Consider the following 18,516-nt stretch of genomic DNA (forward strand, 5'->3'; position numbering starts at 1 on the left):
GAGGTCAGTACAAAATATAATGCCTGTTTTTTGTGCCAATAAAATTTGTTACAAAGAACCAAACCTTTGCATTATTCAAACCATGTCGACATGAGTCCACAATGCTAGGAAAATGGTCGGTGCTCGTCCTCCTACACTGTCGGATACAACATGTTATGCATATCAACGTCAGTATATTGTGGTACTTAATGCTTATCACTGTGCCAATATGTCTGTCACACTTGTCACATATTGCATTTCCAAATGCGGCTGGGATACGATATAATGCCTTCATGTCAATATATTGTTTTTATTGCCTGTGTTTGTGCTATTATGGTTGTTCTTTCACCACACCCTGCATGGTTCAGACACTATCTGAAATAAACCCATAGTGATTGGACGGAACCGGTTTCTCGGCCTTCCAAACACTGACGGGATGCGAAGTATAATGCGTTTATCCATTATTTTTATATAATGTTCGCCATTATGCCAATGTGTTTGCTACACTGAATTGAATAACTCTGAACTAAGCCCTTAATGATTGGACGGAACCGGTTTCTCGGCCTTCCAAACACTGACGGGATACGAAGTATAATGCGTTTCTCCATTATTTTTATATAATGTTCGCCATTATGCCAATGTGTTTGCTACACTGAATTGAATAACTCCAGTGCAGATGGGAAAACCAGTCTCCAGCCTCCACAGCCAAACAGAGGAGCATGTCGCACTTACTGTAAGATCTGTGAAGAAATACCCTGTGATTGTGGTTTTACATGCGTTGAAAAGTACAAAACCTTGTCTTATTCCAACTCCGCCTGTGTGCCAGGGAGAACGAGGACCGTTCTCGATGGTCTGCCTTTGGGCCCACAGTATCCGAAAAACCCCTCGTCGGTTTTTCAGATACGTGTGGGACGAGCAATCTGACCCCCCCCATGAGCCCACAGTATTTGGTAAAGCCGGTTCTCGTTTTTCCAAATACGTGTGGGACAGAAACACTGCATGTACTGACTCCATTGAAGGTAACAATAAAACCAGTTGTAAAATCAATTGTAAGAACGGTACCACCCCTGTCCGCCAGAGGGCGCCTTTGCACCTTGGCACAGGGGTCACGCCCGTTTTTACAACCGATTCCACCATCTTGGAGAGGGCGCCAAAACGCTTCTGCATCACAGGGCCCTCCCAAGATGGCCGAACGGAAGGTAAACAAGTTACATACTTCCGTGTCCGACCGGAGACGGACGTCGAGCGTCCCCCACCGGATGTTGACGTCGGGGAGGTACCGCGTACTGTCTCACGTGACCTCCCCGAATCCAACTGTTTCCGTTTCCGACCGGAGACGGACAAGGGGCTTCTCCGACCGGATACCAATGTTGGGGAGGCACCGCGTGCGGGGTCACGTGACTTTCCCGAATCCTTCTGTCAATCAGGTAACACCCGTACTGCCTCTATCGAGCGTCATACGTTTGGCAACGCCAGAGCGTGCGAGCGCGTCACTGGTCTCCATGACAACGGGCAGACAGCCGGTGGGGCGAGCAGTTTCTTTAACTCGCCTCAACCCACTAGCTCGCTGTCTAGCGAAATGGAAAGCTTGCGACCCGTCTCATTGGGTGCTGCGCACCATACAGAAGGGTTACAAGTTACAGTTTTGCATGAAACCCCCGATGTCAGACAAAGTGATTTTCTCCAGCGCGACGGGCGCAGCGGCAGTTACGTTACGAGAGGAGGTTCTCTCTCTCTCCTAAACAATGGCGCAATAGGAGAGTTCTCCCCAGATCGGAAACGCCTGGATTTTCAAAGTTTTTCCTGGTTAAGAAAAAGGGGGGGGGGGGGTGTACGTCCCATACTGGACCTGAGAGGTCTCAATACATTTCTAACGAAATTCAATTTTTCGCATGCTGACGAACGCAGCGTTACTACGCACGGTGCGTCAGGGCGACGGATGGACCAGCATAGACTTAAAGGATGCGTGTTTCCACATTCCCGTCTACCCGGTGCACAGGAAATTTCTGCTGTTGTTTTCACCTAGCGGCTACCTAGCCTCGCTTACGACAACACTGTGTTGCTTAATGCAGCAGGTACGTCAGTGTTACACTGGTTTTCTGTACTGGTCAGGCTCAGTACAGCAGTAACACACTGTGGTTGTACCGGTCAGCTCCCCTGGACAACAACGTGATTTTCCACGTACCTTTACATGCCTCCTATGTCAGACACAGGATGTTCCTCTCATGCGGAGAGGTAATGCAGCCATGTCTCTGAGAGAGAGGGACTCTCTCTACTGAGCAAGGGCATCTTCAGAAAACCGTCTACGAATTGGAACCTAGAGGTTACTTAGGTAACCCCGTTTTTTTTTTTTCCCAGTTTTTGGTACAACTGGTTTTCGTGTGTTTTCTGGCCAAAGAAGGAGGGGGGAGGCTTTGTGACCCTTTCTGGATGAAGGGGTCTCATCAAGTCTCTTACGAAATTCAGGTTTCGTATGCTGATGACCGTGGCGCTCCTGCGCACGTTCGGTCAGGGGGACAGGTGGACCAACGTAGCCCTGAGGCGCGATTACTGTCGGTTTTTCACTGTCGGTTTCTAGAAGGAGCGTTTTGGTTCCGTCCCAGCAGTCCTCCCTTATAGGGTTCTCACTGGACTCGACCACGCTCGCAGCACGTCTGTCTCAGGAGTGGTTAGACGGCTTCCTGTCCTGTGTGAGGCCTTTCCACGTAGGAAAGACAGTCACTTACAGGCTGTGCGTGCAGGTGGCGGGTCTCATGACTTCAGCCATACACCTGACCTGCCTAAGTAGGCTATTTTGGGACCTTTCAGAGGTGGATGCGGGCTCTCAGGATCCCACCTACCGTGGACCCTCGACAAGGTCTGGTGTCTCCACTTGCGTGGATTCACTTAGGCTGTGCTCATGCGCACCCTTTCTGTCAGAAGGCGTCAGGGGAGGCGCTGTGATCTCACGGACGGCTGTCATGACGGACGGCTGTCACGACGGACGCCAGCCCCAGGGCCTGACTGTACTGCCGGTTGCTCCAGGTTCGGGCGTGTGGGGATCGGAGATAACTTCTCTGCTCTACGCCGAACCACCCCAGCCCCAACCCACAGGTCTAGGCCCCTGGGACCTAGACCTGTGGGTCTGGCCTGTGTGAGGGCCAACCTAGATTCGTGTGGTCTGCCCCCTGACGTGGTGGTTACCATCCAGGGGGCGAGGTCCGTTTTCTACTAGGGCTGCCTATGACGTCAAATGGAATATTTTCGTGACATGGTGCCAGGGGCAGTCACCAGTGGTGGTGGCTTTTTGGGCCCCGGTACGCGGCTTCCTTTTTCTCTTGCAGAGCAAGCTGAATCAGGGTTTGACCTTCTCGACGGTCATGGTGTACTTGGATGCCATCTCCGTCTGCCACGAAGGTTTTCGAAGGCGGGACGGTTGGCGATCGTCACCTGGTACGGCGGTTCTTGGGCGGGGCCAGACGGACCAGGCCGGGTAACAGGCCTCTGTTTCCGGCCTGGGATCTGGCGGTGGTGCTGAATGCACTCTGCCTTCCCCCCGTTTGAACCCCTCGAGACTGTGAGCCTCAAGGTGTTGAGTCTGAAAACAGTCTTTTTGGTGGCCCTGGCTATGGCCAAGAGGGTCGGTGACCTGCATGCACTCTCGGTGAGTTCGGAGTGCTTGAGGTGCTCTGGGGATAGCAGACGGGTTCTGCTGACACCAAACTTGTCGTTCGTTACCAAGACCGGGGTGGTGGCACCGGCTCCGGTCGAGTTGGTTGCGTTTCGTCCACCTCCTTTTGCTTCGGTGGTGGATGAGCGGTCACATTGTCTCTGTCCAGTGAGGGCTTTGAAGCTCTACTGTCAGGTGACGGCGCCTGGTAGGTCGTAAACACGATTGTTTGTCTCCTACGGCCGGGGTGACCAGCGGAAGGCGATGGCCAAGTCAACGCTTTCCAGGTGGATAGTTGAGGCCGTAAGGCTCGCCTATACTAGTAGTGGGGCCCCAGTACCTGTTGGACTGAGGGCGCACTCGACTAGGAGGTTGGCTGCTTCCTGGGCCCTCTCTAGAGAGGTTTCGGTCCAGGAGATTTGCAGGGCTGCTAACTGGTCGTCTCCTTCGACCGTTGCAGCTTTCTACAGCCTGGACATGGCGGCTTCCTCGGTGACACACGCAGTCCTTGGCGTGGCAGCCTCATCTACTTGAGGTGCCTTTTCTCCCCCTGATGTGATCCCGTGGGGCTAACAATCTGTTGGGTCCTAGGGAGCAGGGGGGCCCTGTTCCCTTACAAGGAGGTTAGTAGGTGACGAGCCTTGTCTTCTATTAGCTGAATGGGGAAGACTTCGGTCTGTCAGGGTTTTCGTTTATCTCATCCCTTGTGCCGTGTCCAGGCCCGGTGGGCCTGGGCGTCCCTGAAGCAGGGGCCCGCCGTGTGCGGGTCCCTGAGCCAGTAGGGGACGTGCGTTTTTTCTGGGGATACAATGTTTTTAACGCTTCCGGGGGGTTTATAGATCCCATAGTGAGTGCCTCACGACTCAAAACGACAAAGAACTAGAGGTTACGTAGGTAACCCCGGTTCTTTTAGTTTAGGAGTGAGGCACTCACCAAACACCCCTTTGTTTCGCCACTGCGAACAGAGGACCTGTGGTAAGAGGAAGTACTACGTCACGACCAGGCCTTATATGTCCTTCCGGAAAGGGGAAGGGACAGCCGGTCACGTGACATACCCTCTAGCCCAATGAAATGGGCCCCGGGAGCGTATTGTGTAGCTCTGTTGCATCGCCAGATGGCGCTGTTTCCCATAGTGAGTGACTCACTCCTAAACTAAAAGAACCGGGGTTACCTACGTAACCTCTAGTTTTCAAATGTATAAAAAGCTTTTGAAAATAGCAGATCTACAAGCTCACAAAGTGCTGTGGTTAATGTGTGTTTTGTAAGAGTAATCAAAATCTACTAAGTAACTAGTAACTATAGGTTAAATTCAATGCAAGACATGGGATAAACAAAACTTAAAGATTGATTTTGATTTCATGAGGCGAAGAGTACTTGCTTTGTGACTACCCTCCTGTATTCACTTGATGGATTCAAGTTATTTCCTAAGGAGAGCATTAAGGGGACATTCTCATTTTTCCTGACGTACGGATTCTGTTTCTTCTCCCGGTTGTTTGTTAATTATTTTTGATGCTTACCCGACATTTCATTGATTTGTTTTGCCAAATAGTGCAGGCACACTTCATTTTTCTTGCAACTTCAATGTAAGCTACTGTAATGATCAATGTGAACGCGATGCAGTCACTATGCCTAATTAATACCTGTTTCAAGCACTCCTGCGACGAGAACAAGGATTATTTCTTCCTGAACAACATAATGATCACACTGAATTATGCAATGTCAAACATACATCATACGGCCCCATGTAGGGACACAGCTGTCACAGATTGGAAGTAGTGTTTGAATCAAATTTAATGGTGATGTATTATCATCACTCTGATACTGCCTGTAGTATATTGATAATAGGATGCACACATGGCATGCGCACAAACAAGGATCGTTTTTCAGAATAATATGTGGCGCTCATGAAAAAAGAAAACACTGGATAGGAATGAAAAGGCATACTTTGGGGCGTATTGTCTGTGAATGGCCTAAAGAACATTGAATGTACTAACTGCAGGCTACTAATGATAACATGTGAATACAGTTAGTCAGGAAGACACATTAATACTTGATGCAGGCACTCCTGCAAAGATAACATGCGTTTATTTCTGGATAACATAATAATCACACTGAATAATGTAATGCCTAACACACAGCAGTGCAGCACATTGCATCACGCAAACATGTGTTTATCATTACCTGTACATAGTTTTGGAAGTGAGTTTGATGGCCAAAATAGAACAACAAAAAAGGCGTTTTTTTGATGGATTGAATACTTTATTAACAGCATGCAAATAGTACAGTGGTACGATTTTACAATGATGCTAAAAGGACACAAAAGCCCTAGGGGGCTTGTTTCCGTTGTAGTCCTGTATTCAATTCATCGAGACATTTAAAGACATACAATAATATACAAGACATCATCAACACTAGTAGCAATAAACGTATATGTACAGTAAACAGTTGGGGGGGGGGGGGGCATTTCTGGTGTCAAGCTAAGCAGTGGTGTAAAGCAACTAAGTACATTTACTCAAGTACTATACTTAAGTACAATTGTGAGGTATTTTTACTTTACTGGAGTATTTCAAATTTTCGACACTTTTACTTCTACTTCACTACATCTCAGATGCAAATATTGTACTTTTACTCCACTACAATTATTTAAAAACTTTAGTTACTTGTTACTTTGCAGATATAAATTATTATATTACAAAACACACATTAACCACTTCAGCCCTATTTTATACATAGGCTATTTGAAAATAGCCGATCTACAAGCTCACAACACGTCGCATCGCAACGCGTTGTGAGCTATTAGATCTGCTATTTTCAAACATTTTTGCACTTTTACTTTTGGTACTTTAAGTATATTTTGATGACAACACTTTTTTATATTGTGGTATTGCTACTTTCACTTAAGTAAAATATCTGAGTAAGATGACCTTTCTAGGACCAGCTACAAATTGCAGACAGGTGCTCTTTCATGGCGGTTTGGAAGGAGGGAGTGTGTTCATGAATACGCTGAAAGTAACTAGCGCGGTGCAACCTCCATAGCCTAATGTGTAGCATAATTAAATTCATGGACATTTGAAGAATATTGTGAGCACAGCATTTTGGCAAGAACGATGACAAGCTCAGTGTACAAGTAAGCTGTTTAGTGAGTTATGGAGAGAGAGAGAGTTTTTAATGGTTGGCAAAGATAAACTGAGAATTGAGCCAATTTCATGCTGGCTGAGCCAATTACTGGGGATAAGATGGGTACAATAGTCAATGGCCTCTTTTGATGTTTATGTTGATGGCGAAACACTGGAACACCAAGTAACGATGCAACAGGTACTAAGTTACAAAGCTCTTTTCTTCTGGCTGGGCCAGAAGCATGGGGGATAGTTTTTAACCATTTAAAACAGTGGTTCTCAACCTGTGGGTCCCCACATGATTCTTTTGGGGGGGGGGGGTCCCCAGATGACAGTGAAGTGACAATTTAAGAACTTTTAAGACATTTTTAATACCTCAAAAAGGAAAGACAGAAAATAACAAAAAATACAATTTACTGCATCAAAAGTATCAACAAACTATACTATAAAAACTGGTCAAACAATTGTCAAATAATATAAGAAAGAGGCAAATGTTTTGAAAATAGCCGATCTACATGCTCACAACGCCTCGCAACACGGAGGTGTTGTGAGCTTGTCGATCGGCTATTTTCACAATATTTATATGTGGAACTGAGTCAAACTAAATGTAATGCCTCATCTCCTTACAATTCCAACTTACAATTGTTGAAAATAGCTTTCCAAGCTCACAGCGCATCGTCTTAAGCTTATTTTCACCGAATGTTTGCTTAGTTTTGGCCAAATGTTAGCTTATTATGACATGCCCTGAATAAGGACGCTAGGGTTCATGTGGTTAAATGTATGTAACACCCATAAGATACAGCATTATGGCTGTAGACACTCTAAATGTACTTTTCTCTTTGCTATGACTTTTTCTGTCATGCAAACATACAGTACTGTACAGTACAAACAAACCCTGTTCTAGATGGCTGGGCCCTTGGCCATGCTAACTAGTGAATTGTGAAATTACAGTGTAATTTACACTTAATAAACAATATCAATATCATGTTACATCACTTAGACTCCTGTTGTTGACGCTGCTTGAGGTAATTCCAATCATAAATAATCACAAATATACAAAGCAGCTTAGAGAGGATGAGAGTAAATTAAAAGTAAACACTAAAACATGAATGGAAAAGGAGGATTAACTACGTTTTGATTTACACAGCTTCCCTTATAATAAGCGAGGCACACAAGAAAGGACTGTTACTGTAGCTTCACTCGGCTATAACAGGTCTAGGGTAATAACAGATCAGAGAAATATGTTTCAGCCAGTGGTGTAAAGTAACTAAATACATTTACTCAAGTACTGTACTAATTTGAGGATTTTTTTTACTTTACTGGAGTATTTCCAATTTTCAAGACGTTTACTTCCAATCCACAACATCTCAGAAGGCAAATATTGTACTCACTACAATTATTTGAAAACTATAGTTACTAGTTACTTTGTACAAAACATACATTAATCACTTCAACCCTATATAATACTTTGGCTATTTGAAAATAGCATATCTACAGGCTCACAACGCATCGCATCGCATTTTCAAAAGATTTTTATACATTTTGAGCACAATTCGGACATTCTGCATAATGAGTACTTTTACTTTTGATACTTTAAGTATATTTTGATGCCAATACTTTTGTATTTTTACTCAAGTACATTTTTAATACCGGACCTTTACTTGTAAAACAGTATACATTGTGGTATTGATACTTTTACTTTAAAAATGTGAGTACTTCGTCCACGACTGGTTTCGGTAGACTTTAGGCACTTTCAACCTGGCATTCCTATTATGAGAATGTCATAATAGTTGAAAATGTTCACAAATCATCACACATTTTCACAAAACGTTGTGAGCTTGTAGAGCAGCTATTTTTGCAAAACTTTTGAAAGTATAAGCGTTTAAACGGGTACCATACCATGAACATAGTGTGTGATTACGGATGGGGGCGCTGTGGCAACAACAGAGCAGGAATAGTGCAGTGGGGTGAGTGCCCTTTTTTTAAAGCCCCTGCCGCACCAACATGTCTATATACATCAGTGGTTGACAAACGTTTTCATGTCAAGGACCCCCAAAATGATATGTATTTGGACGCGGACCCCCATCTCAAAAACACTTTGTGCCAGGGACCCCCAGAAGCAAAGATCTGAGTTCAAAATGTTCGTTTTAAAAATATATATATATATATTCAAAGATTTGCACACATTTTTAAAAAAAAATCTGAAATAGCAGATCTACTAGCTTATAGCACATTCACAGCACAGTTCATCTCTTACCCAAGAGGGGCAATGCCCGTCGCAAGTTGATGATGTCATTGTAATTTGTCCAAGTGTGGCAAGCCCCCAGAGTTGCTGAGAAACATTGAAGCCGCCACCCCAGTGGCCAAAGCTGGAACTGCAGGCGGGGAGAAATACATGCACGAGCAAAACATACTGAGAGATATTTATATATATACATATAAATATGTAAACATATTATACATTATATATATGCATTTACATATATATATGCATCTCGAGCAGACGCGTCGCTAGGTCTCTACTAGGTCGGGGGCTTAGCCCCGCAGGCAACGGGCACATGCACGCGCGCGCAGATTTCGCGGATTAGGGTGCTTTTTCCCCCGTTTTTTGTTACTCTATTTCGGTTTTAGGGTTAGGGGTAGGTTAGGGTGATAGATATATAATTCAAAAAAAAAAAAAAAACTTTTAATTTTTTAATTTTTTAATTTTTTTATTGGTGGCTTTGGACAAAACATTGGTGGCTATAGCCACCGAAGCCCACCCCTAACGACGCCACTGATCTCGAGTGTATTTAATAAATATCTCGCGTTCATTCCTTGACATACCGGGCTGCCGTAGGACGCAAAAAGGACACTAGTGCGCATGCTCATAAGTCTATGGTGTGTCCAAAAAGGTGTTTTTAATTTGACATTTTAGTTATAGTGGACAATTATAATGTACGTATTAAGGGACCAGTCGAAATTTACAGAAGGGGGTCCCTGGAGGAAAATAGGGGAGGGTCATGCCTTTCTAATTGTAGTACAAGGGAGGGTCAGCTAATTTTACTTTGAATCCAAGGGAGGGTCATGCAATTTTGGATTGCATACAAAGTTTTTTTCAAATGATACAACGGATTCAAATCCAGTAACACCTTGGTCTATTTAGAATCAATGACGGTCCTTAACAAGCCATCAACGCACAGCAAGTGTGAACGACCCAGTCAAATCTATTCAGAGTCTTAATGATGGTGGTTGAACAATTAAGCAACACTTCAACAGGTGTTAGGCATATTAGGGAGATGCATTATCCCAATTTCCAACACAGAGATATCCTCTTTTAAGTGTGTTTTTGTTACTCATAGAATTACATACACCGGGTAGGTTACAATGACCAATTTATAACTGGATATTCATAATACAAGGTCTACTAAACTGGAAGACTCATAAAGCACTAAGCTTGTTTAAAATGAGATCCACATGCACACAAATCATGATGACATATAAGAGACAGACAGATATATTATACAGAACGTCATACAATCAGCTTACAGGTTACTGGTATGAAGAGTGAAAACTATGTACAAGAGAAGAAAAAATCAGGGAGGGGGGAGTGGGGGGGGGTTAAGACTTAGACAGGGGCCATTTTCGAATTGCAAAAGTACAAGCAAGCACATGTGATTGATATGGGCACATTTCCTACTAATGATGACTCAACCAGGTAAACCGGTACAGTTTCCCTTGAAATTCTAACTCCCATTTCTGTGGAAGTTCTTGACATCCGACTTCCAAGTAACTGACAACATTGATGCGTCTTAACGCATCAATGCAACCTGAGACAGGCTTTATTTGAGCCTGTAACTAAATACAGGCTCAAATAAAAGCCTGTATTTACCTTGATGTACTAAAACCTCCCTTAAACTGCATGGCAGCAATTCCATACACTTTTGTGACAAAAGATAACCAATACTTTCAACTTCTTGAGCGCTTCACAGTCATAATTAATGATAAAAAGAGTGATAAAAGCCAGTGGTCCAAATGGACCCTTAAGGGTCTGTAACTCTGAGAGTATACACATGGAACCAAATGGACCCTTAAGGGTCTGTAACTCTGAGAGTATACACATGGAACCAAATGGACCCTTGAGGGTCTGTAACTCTGAGAGTGTACACATGGAACCAAATGGACCCTTAAGGGTCTGTAACTCTGAGAGTGTACACATGGAACCAAATGGACCCGTGATGATTTTACAGTGTAGACTGGGTTTCCACTTTAGTTTAGTTATTCTCAACCTGTTTTTAGTTTCAAGGACCCCTAGTTTGACATGCATTACACCATGGAGCCCCATTTGGACCCCCACTCTACACTGTCAAATCCCCAGTGTTCATTTAACTCTTAGAGTGTACAAATGGAAACAAATGGACCCTTAAAGGTTGTAGAATTGTCCGGGCCTTCCAGCAAGGGAAGTCTGCGTATAATTATTCCATATTATGTGTGTGTATTTCCTGCATTAGTTAAAATTGTATCAACTGAAGTTTAAATCTGAAATATGACCAATTGTAAGGGCCTCAAGCGTTGACCTATGGACTCAGATCCAAAGCAGAGGATGAGTGTCAATTGATTAGGTCAGATAGAGGAGCTGAACAATGGTCACTATCACAGCACAAAGCTAGGGTACTGTGTCGCCACTCTAAAGACAAAAGATTAACGAGCAGAAGATTAGAGGGTCTTGTAAAAGATGACTCACTGTAACCTGGAAGGTCATAGAACCCAAATGCCTTGTGGGAAATGTATGTCACTCCTCCCTAACGTGGTGAAACCGCTGAAACAGTATAAAAGGTCTTGTTTAGTAGTAATGTAATTTGTTGTTGCGTTGCTTGTGTTTCCTTTCCTAGGTTTTATTACCTATTGGCCTAGAAGTGTTAGTTAGTGGGACCAGTGTCATTGACGAACAGAGAAAGGTTCAAAGGTCCTTCCTTTCAGCGGTTTCCTGTCGCGTGATTTTCTCTCCAGACGTTAGTTGATCATCAACAGGTTCAACTTGAAGCTCTTATGGTAAGATGATCATCTTTCTCTCATTTGTTACCAGACTATATTGTTTCTTATGGTAAGATGATCATCTTTCTCTCATGTGTTACCAGACTATATTGTTTACAGTAACTTTCTTGTCGTGGCATTATTCTATTCTATAATTCTAGTAACCTCTGTAGTGGTGAGTGTAGTGGTGTCACAACCCGGTTCTCCTCAGTGGCTGGAGCAATTGCTCTGATTTTGCACACAGCCATTGACCATTACCATCTGAACGCAACTGTGAAGCCCGATTTCATCAAATCTCATTTTCTTAGTAGCGTTTATGTGTCAAAGAACGTCGCCTCCCGGGTTGCCAGATCCTGTGCGCATATCCCCCCACGGATGCGTCGACCGGGTATAATGGTCTAGTAGTTATAATATCACCAGGACAGACAGTTTAACATCAGCAGCATGAAGTTATGTCGTAGAGAACCTATTCTCTAGACCAGTGTTACTCAGAATCTTTCATGTCATGGACCCCCATATTAATGTGCATTTGGCCGCGGACCCCCATCTGAAATTATTGTGTGCCTCGTACAAGATTGGTGCTGTTAAAAAAAAAATCAAAATTGTTCAAAGATTATTTTTCAAGATCTTTTGAAAATAGCAGATCTACAAGCTCACAGCGAGTCACGATGTGACGGCGAGCGGCCTAGTGGCTGGGGGTTGAACCCCGACCTCCAGGGCCGGATCTTAATTTTAGCTCCGTGAAATCAGTTTGGGCTTTAGGCAGGCTGGTCAGTATGTTTGGAGCCTTTGAGGAGTGAAGAGCTACTTTTTTTGCCTAACATATTATTACTTGTTTTGATCGTGTTTTGGACTATATCAGTGAAGAGACTTTATTGTTTTATTTGCAACATGGGACTGTGTTGAACAGTACTTTCTGTAACCCTCGAAGATGAGAATAAGCCTCTCTGCATTCTTACCCATGTGCACCACAGTGGTCACCACTTCCCAACCAGCTAAATCAATTATCCTACATTACAGGCCGGGTCTGGCCCTTCGGTCGTATGTTGCCCATGTGTGCTGTAGGAGCATGGTGAAGGGCTCAAGTCTGTATGCAACGTGTATGGTAAGCTGTAGGAGCATGGTGAAGGGCTCAAGGCTGTAACATGTATGTTGCCAAACTTCAAGCAATTCGGTACACCTTATCTCTGTAGTCGTGTGATCAAGACATATCTGTCACATTTCTTCTATTCCATTCTGATTGGCTACGATTGGCTTCAAAAGCTTGGAGGAGTGGCCCATGTTGCACAAAATGCCACAAATCATCAATGCAGCGCCTGATTACTGTGAAACTTTGCATGCACACTCACAGAAGGCCAAGGAAGAGCCTCCACCCTAAATTATTTCACATCGGCCTCATGGTGGCGCTACAACAGCCCACTTAGCGTTTTGGCCAATAACTCCTATTGGTCGTACAATAAAAGTGTTTTTTCCATGGATCAACTCTTCATATGGGCCAGATTGTGCAAGGTTACATTTTCCGGCATTTTCTTCAAAACACATTTTTGCTACTATAACTACAGATATTATCCAAAACTCACACAAATTGTTACACATTATCTCTAGGATAATGTGTTGAAGATGTATGACTTATATTTTTTTCCGATCACATTCCAAGTGGCTATGACTGACTTCCAAAGTTTGCGGTCCCTGGGTAGGCAACCCGGCCTGGCGGAGACCTGTGCCCCGCGGAGCACACTTTTCTAGTTGTTATTATATAGCTTCTGTACAGTATGTATTATATATGTTGCTTGTAGGTAATTACGAAATGAAGTCACCCATATAGGGCTGGTTGAATAGCAGCTTGGCCAAATTATATCCAGAGATTAGTTGAGTTCTAGCACGCTCCATACTGTACCCATGTTGTTATTCTTATTTCTATTGTCTTGTACTTTGGATATTATAGAATATAATCAATACTTCTCTCTACTAACCTCCCAGCCTCTACCCCACAACACGTGGCACTCAGTTTACACACACTTACACTCAAAGCAACACAATGGCATTAGGCTCTCTAGCTTTATTGTGTTTTATCCTTTTGAATCTATTAAATTAGGCTGCGGCTCAAGGAAAGAGTGAATCGGCTACGGAGAGGGAGAGCAATGCTGGACCAGGTTCCCCCCCAATGCCTGACAACTGGACTGTGCTGAGACAGCTGTTAGACATGGTGCGAAGCCTGGGAGACACCGTGTCAAAACAGGGAGCGATGCTGGAGTTCATGGAGAAAAAGGTGGCAGCCAGCGAGGCAGAAGCCAAGGAGCAGAGGAACTTAGTGACTGAACTCCGGGTCCAGGGTTCAGGTTAGGACGGTCAAGATGCTATATGCTTATTGTGCAACAATAAGTTAAAATAAGTTGTATTGGTACAGACTGATACTGTCTATGTTTAAAATGTTTCATAGTTTAACATGTAACTTTCTCTGTGATATGTTTCAGAAATGGCCTGCAAATTGAGTAACTTTAAGACCAGACTCACTGCCAGTGAGGACAACGTGGACGACCTTAAGGTCAGAATGTATACCAGTTTGACCAAGGTGAAGACCAGACTCACTGCTAGTGAGGACAACGTGGACGACCTGAAGACCAGACTCACTGCTAGCGAGGACAATGTGGACGACCTGAAGACCAGACTCACTGCTAGTGAGAACAACGTGGACAACCCGAAGACCAGACTCACTGCTAGCGAGGACAATGTGGACGACCTGAAGACCAGACTCACTGCTAGTGAGAACAACGTGGACAACCCGAAGACCAGACTCACTGCTAGCGAGGACAATGTGGACGACCTGAAGACCAGACTCACTGCTAGTGAGGACAATGTGGACGACCTGAAGACCAGACTCACTGCTAGTGAGAACAACGTGGACGACCTGAAGACCAGACTCACTGCTAGTGAGAACAACGTGGACGACCTGAAGACCAGACTCACTGCTAGTGAGGACAACGTGGACGACCTGAAGACCAGACTCACTGCTAGTGAGGACAACGTGGACGACCTGAAGACCAGACTCACTGCTAGTGAGAACAACGTGGACGACCTGAAGACCAGACTCACTGCTAGTGAGGACAACGTGGACGACCTGAAGACCAGACTCACTGCTAGTGAGACCAAAGTGAATGTCCTTGAGACCAGAATGAGTACCAGTGAGACCAAGGTGAAGGACTTGAAGAAAGACAGTGAAGGTAATTTGAACAACAAAAGCGTTAGTAGTAAATGCATGTAGGAGAGGGTAGTTTTGGAAAAAAATAGTTATTTGGGGTTGTTTACTTGATTTTTTACTTGCTGTTTTGATTATGTGATTTGATGAGCAATGTGACTAGCTGACACCTACTCTGGACTCATGTCATTTACTGTAGTAGTAGTAGTAGAAATTGTTTCTTTTGGTCATTAGCCATGTAACACTTCATACAATTAAACAAAAACAAAACAGCACAAACTAGCGACCAGACTACCAGTGAGGTCATGACTTGAAGGAAGAAATTGAAGGTAATTTGAACAGGAGATGATCAGTGATACAGCTAGGAGAGGTCAGTGTTGAAAAACTAAATAGGCTGGTGTTAATTACTTTAGTTGAGCTCAGAGAATAGATGCTGTTTTGATATATTATACTGTATGTTTGAGTGGCTAAGCTTTCTACATGTGAAAACTGCATGAGTGTTTTATCTGATTTCAGCCCACCATGCTCAGCTGTCCACCAAGCTGACTACTGCTGAGGACAAAGTGCCGAAACTGTGGAGTAAGTATGTTTAGCAAAGTAAACATACAAACATTCAAAAACCTCTTTGGAGATAAGATTTATTGAATTTTCACAAATAATTTTCATGATTATACCACTAGTGCCCCCCCCATACTTTACTATGCTTGCAATGCAATGCAATATCCTGATCTGTATTTGACACTTTCTAATGAGTAATGTAGTGTCTGTTTAGATTTTCCAAAATCGAATATATTCTATACACATCTGAAAAAAGTAGTTTATGCTTTTATTTCTCCTTGACTACTGTAACTCTCTGTACACTTACTCATGAGTCTCTCCATCATCTGAATGTTGTACAGAATGCATCAGCCTGACTTTACTGGCTACAGAACAATGGACCACATTTCTGTGATCCTGTATGTCTGTCAATCTCTTTTAGAATAGATTTTAACATGTTATTCATCACATTAGGCCAGCTCTGCTGTAGCTCTGACATAAAGTACATTAGTTTGCATTCATTTAGACACAGACCTTATTCTGAGTGTGGGACCCCCTCAAAGTGAGAACTTTCTTTTACTTTCTTCAGTATTTCCAATTTGAAATACTTTTACTTCTACATCTCAGAGGCAAATATTGTACTTTTCACTCCACTATAATTATTTGACAGCTTTAGTGACTAGTTACTTTCAGATATAGATTATTATCACTTAACCACTTAAGCTCAATATATATTTCAGCCATTTGAAAATATCAGATCTACAAGCTCACAACATGTCACATTGTAACGCGTTGTGAGCTTGTAGATATTTTCAAAAGAGTTTTATACATTTTGAAAACTTGAAAAGGGACATTCTGCATAATGAGTACTTTTACTTTCGGTACTTTAAGTACATTTTGATGCCAATACTTTTGTACTTTTACTCAAGTAAATTTTGAATACCAGACTTTTACATGTAACAGAGTATATCTACATTGTGATATTGATACTTTTACTTAAATAAAAAATGGTGAGAACTTTTTCCACCACTGCGCGCCTACACACACACACACACACACACACACACACACACACACACACACACACACACACACACACACACACACACACACACACACACACACACACACACACACACACACACACACACACACACACACACACACACACACACACACACACAGTTGGTATAATATATCGTCGCTGTCAGGCAGAAACCTTTTATATCCATATTTCAACTTTTTCTTCTTCCCGTAAATGAATGCCGTACTTCATCATACAAGAGCTCACAACACATCGTGATGCATTGTGAGCTTGTAAATCTGCTATTTTCACTATTTTAAAATGTTTGTTAATAATAATAAAAGAAAAAGGAATAGTTTTGGACATACAAGGTTTCCTCCTGATAACAACAATATACTTTAATATGAAACAATATGATAATGTTGATGTGTTGACAGACAAACCAAAGGTGGCCTTTTCTGTGGGTTTGGATGGAACATTTGGACCATTTTGTTCTGAAACCACTGTGATCTACAAGAACGTTCACACTAACATCAGCAACGCATACAATTCATCTACAGGTAGGTGGAGATTACATTATGTTACTTAACTTTACACTATCAATTACCACCAACTAATTACACAACTTATATAACAGACTATCAGACATAAATACATTACAGTATAATCTAAATCAGTGGTTCTCACACTTTTTCATGTCAAGGACCCCCACATTGATATATATTTGGTCACAGACCCCCATCTGTAAATATATTGTGCCAGGGACCCCCAGAAGATAAGATTTATGTTACAAATGTTTGCTTAAAAAATAAGTATTCAAAAACTTTCCCTTATACGTTCAAGATTTTTTTGAAATAGCAGATCTAAATAGCACTTGGTGCCGCGCTATGAGCTTGTAGATCTGCTATTTTTGAATAGCCAAAGTATAAAATGTTAAAGTGGTTAAAATGATTGTGACGCTATAGTAAGTAATTTTGCTGGGGACCCCCTGGAACCTCCCCAAGGACCCTTGGGGTCCCCGGACCCCACTTTGAAAACCAATGATCTAAATACATTTAAAATGTGTCATCAGGAATCCAAAGAATTTAATATTGAATTAACGGAGTATACATAATGTGTGTGTGTGTGTGTGTGTGTGTGTGTGTGTGTGTGTGTGTGTGTGTGTGTGTGTGTGTGTGTGTGTGTGTGTGTGTGTTCTGCGTTTGTTCTGTCTCAGGTATCTTCTCAGCACCATTGAAAGGAGTCTATCAGTTCAGATTTACTGCATGTGGCCATTGTCTGCCTGTGTGCGTCAACATGTATAAAAATAAGCAGAAACTCATTCATAACCTTTCAAAGAATAATGGTAACAATTATTTATACATGTCTAATGGAATGATCCTTGAGCTGGAGCAGGGAGACAGAGTTACCATGCGTTTACATGGTGGTTCCTACAGGCTCTATGGTGACTCCTCATCCAACGACACCACATTCAGTGGTGTTCTGCTCTATTCTATGTAACACTGGGACTGAGGGGGGGGGGGGGGGGGGGCGTTCAGGGGCGTTCAGGGGGTCTTCAGCAAAAATAACAATCATTTTAACCACTTTATCCATATTTTATACGTTGGCTATTCATAAATAGCAGATATACAAGCGTCACTTTGTGGCGCACTGCAAGCTTGTAGATCTGCTATTTTTTTAACATTTTGTAAAAATCTTTAAAGCATTGAAACATTTTGAATATTTTTAGATTTTTTTAAAAACAAAAAATCTTCTCTTCTGGGGGTCCCTGGCACAACACATTTACAGATGGGGGTCCTCAACCACATACATATTAATGTAGGGGTCCTTGACTTGTAAAAGTCCCATAAAGTCCCATAATGTTCATATTCAGCCTCTCAATAAACTCATATTAAAACTTAAACACTGTTGTCAGCGTCTATTTTTATGTGTTTCTGATCATTTTTAATAGAATACATCCTGCGGTCTGCTGGAGCTATATTCTTTTTATGGAGCTACTGTG

General features: G+C 42.9%; 1 protein-coding gene across 1 annotated transcript; it reads left to right on the forward strand.

Moving 5' to 3' along the window:
- Window positions 1–11,654: 11,654 nt before the first annotated feature.
- LOC311044038 (uncharacterized protein) lies at window positions 11,655–18,020 on the forward strand. The gene is made up of 6 exons (XM_084055460.1): window positions 11,655–11,775; window positions 13,853–14,096; window positions 14,232–14,978; window positions 15,470–15,532; window positions 16,952–17,074; window positions 17,731–18,020. Exons 1-6 carry the CDS (start codon window positions 11,773–11,775, stop codon window positions 18,012–18,014), a joined length of 1,464 nt encoding a protein of 487 aa, XP_083911586.1. The 5' UTR covers window positions 11,655–11,772; the 3' UTR covers window positions 18,015–18,020.
- The last annotated feature ends 496 nt before the right edge of the window (window positions 18,021–18,516 follow it).

This window comes from Gymnoscopelus microlampas (assembly GCF_963454915.1).
Source record: "Gymnoscopelus microlampas genome assembly, chromosome: 1".
Classification (NCBI taxonomy): domain Eukaryota; kingdom Metazoa; phylum Chordata; class Actinopteri; order Myctophiformes; family Myctophidae; genus Gymnoscopelus; species Gymnoscopelus microlampas.

Excerpts from the sequence above, each read along its gene's own strand:
- LOC311044038 (XM_084055460.1), top strand. Across the intron at positions 15,533-16,951 it reads CAAAGTGCCGAAACTGTGGA|ACAAACCAAAGGTGGCCTTT; the intron begins GTAAGTATGTTT and ends ATGTGTTGACAG. Across the intron at positions 17,075-17,730 it reads CGCATACAATTCATCTACAG|GTATCTTCTCAGCACCATTG; the intron begins GTAGGTGGAGAT and ends GTTCTGTCTCAG.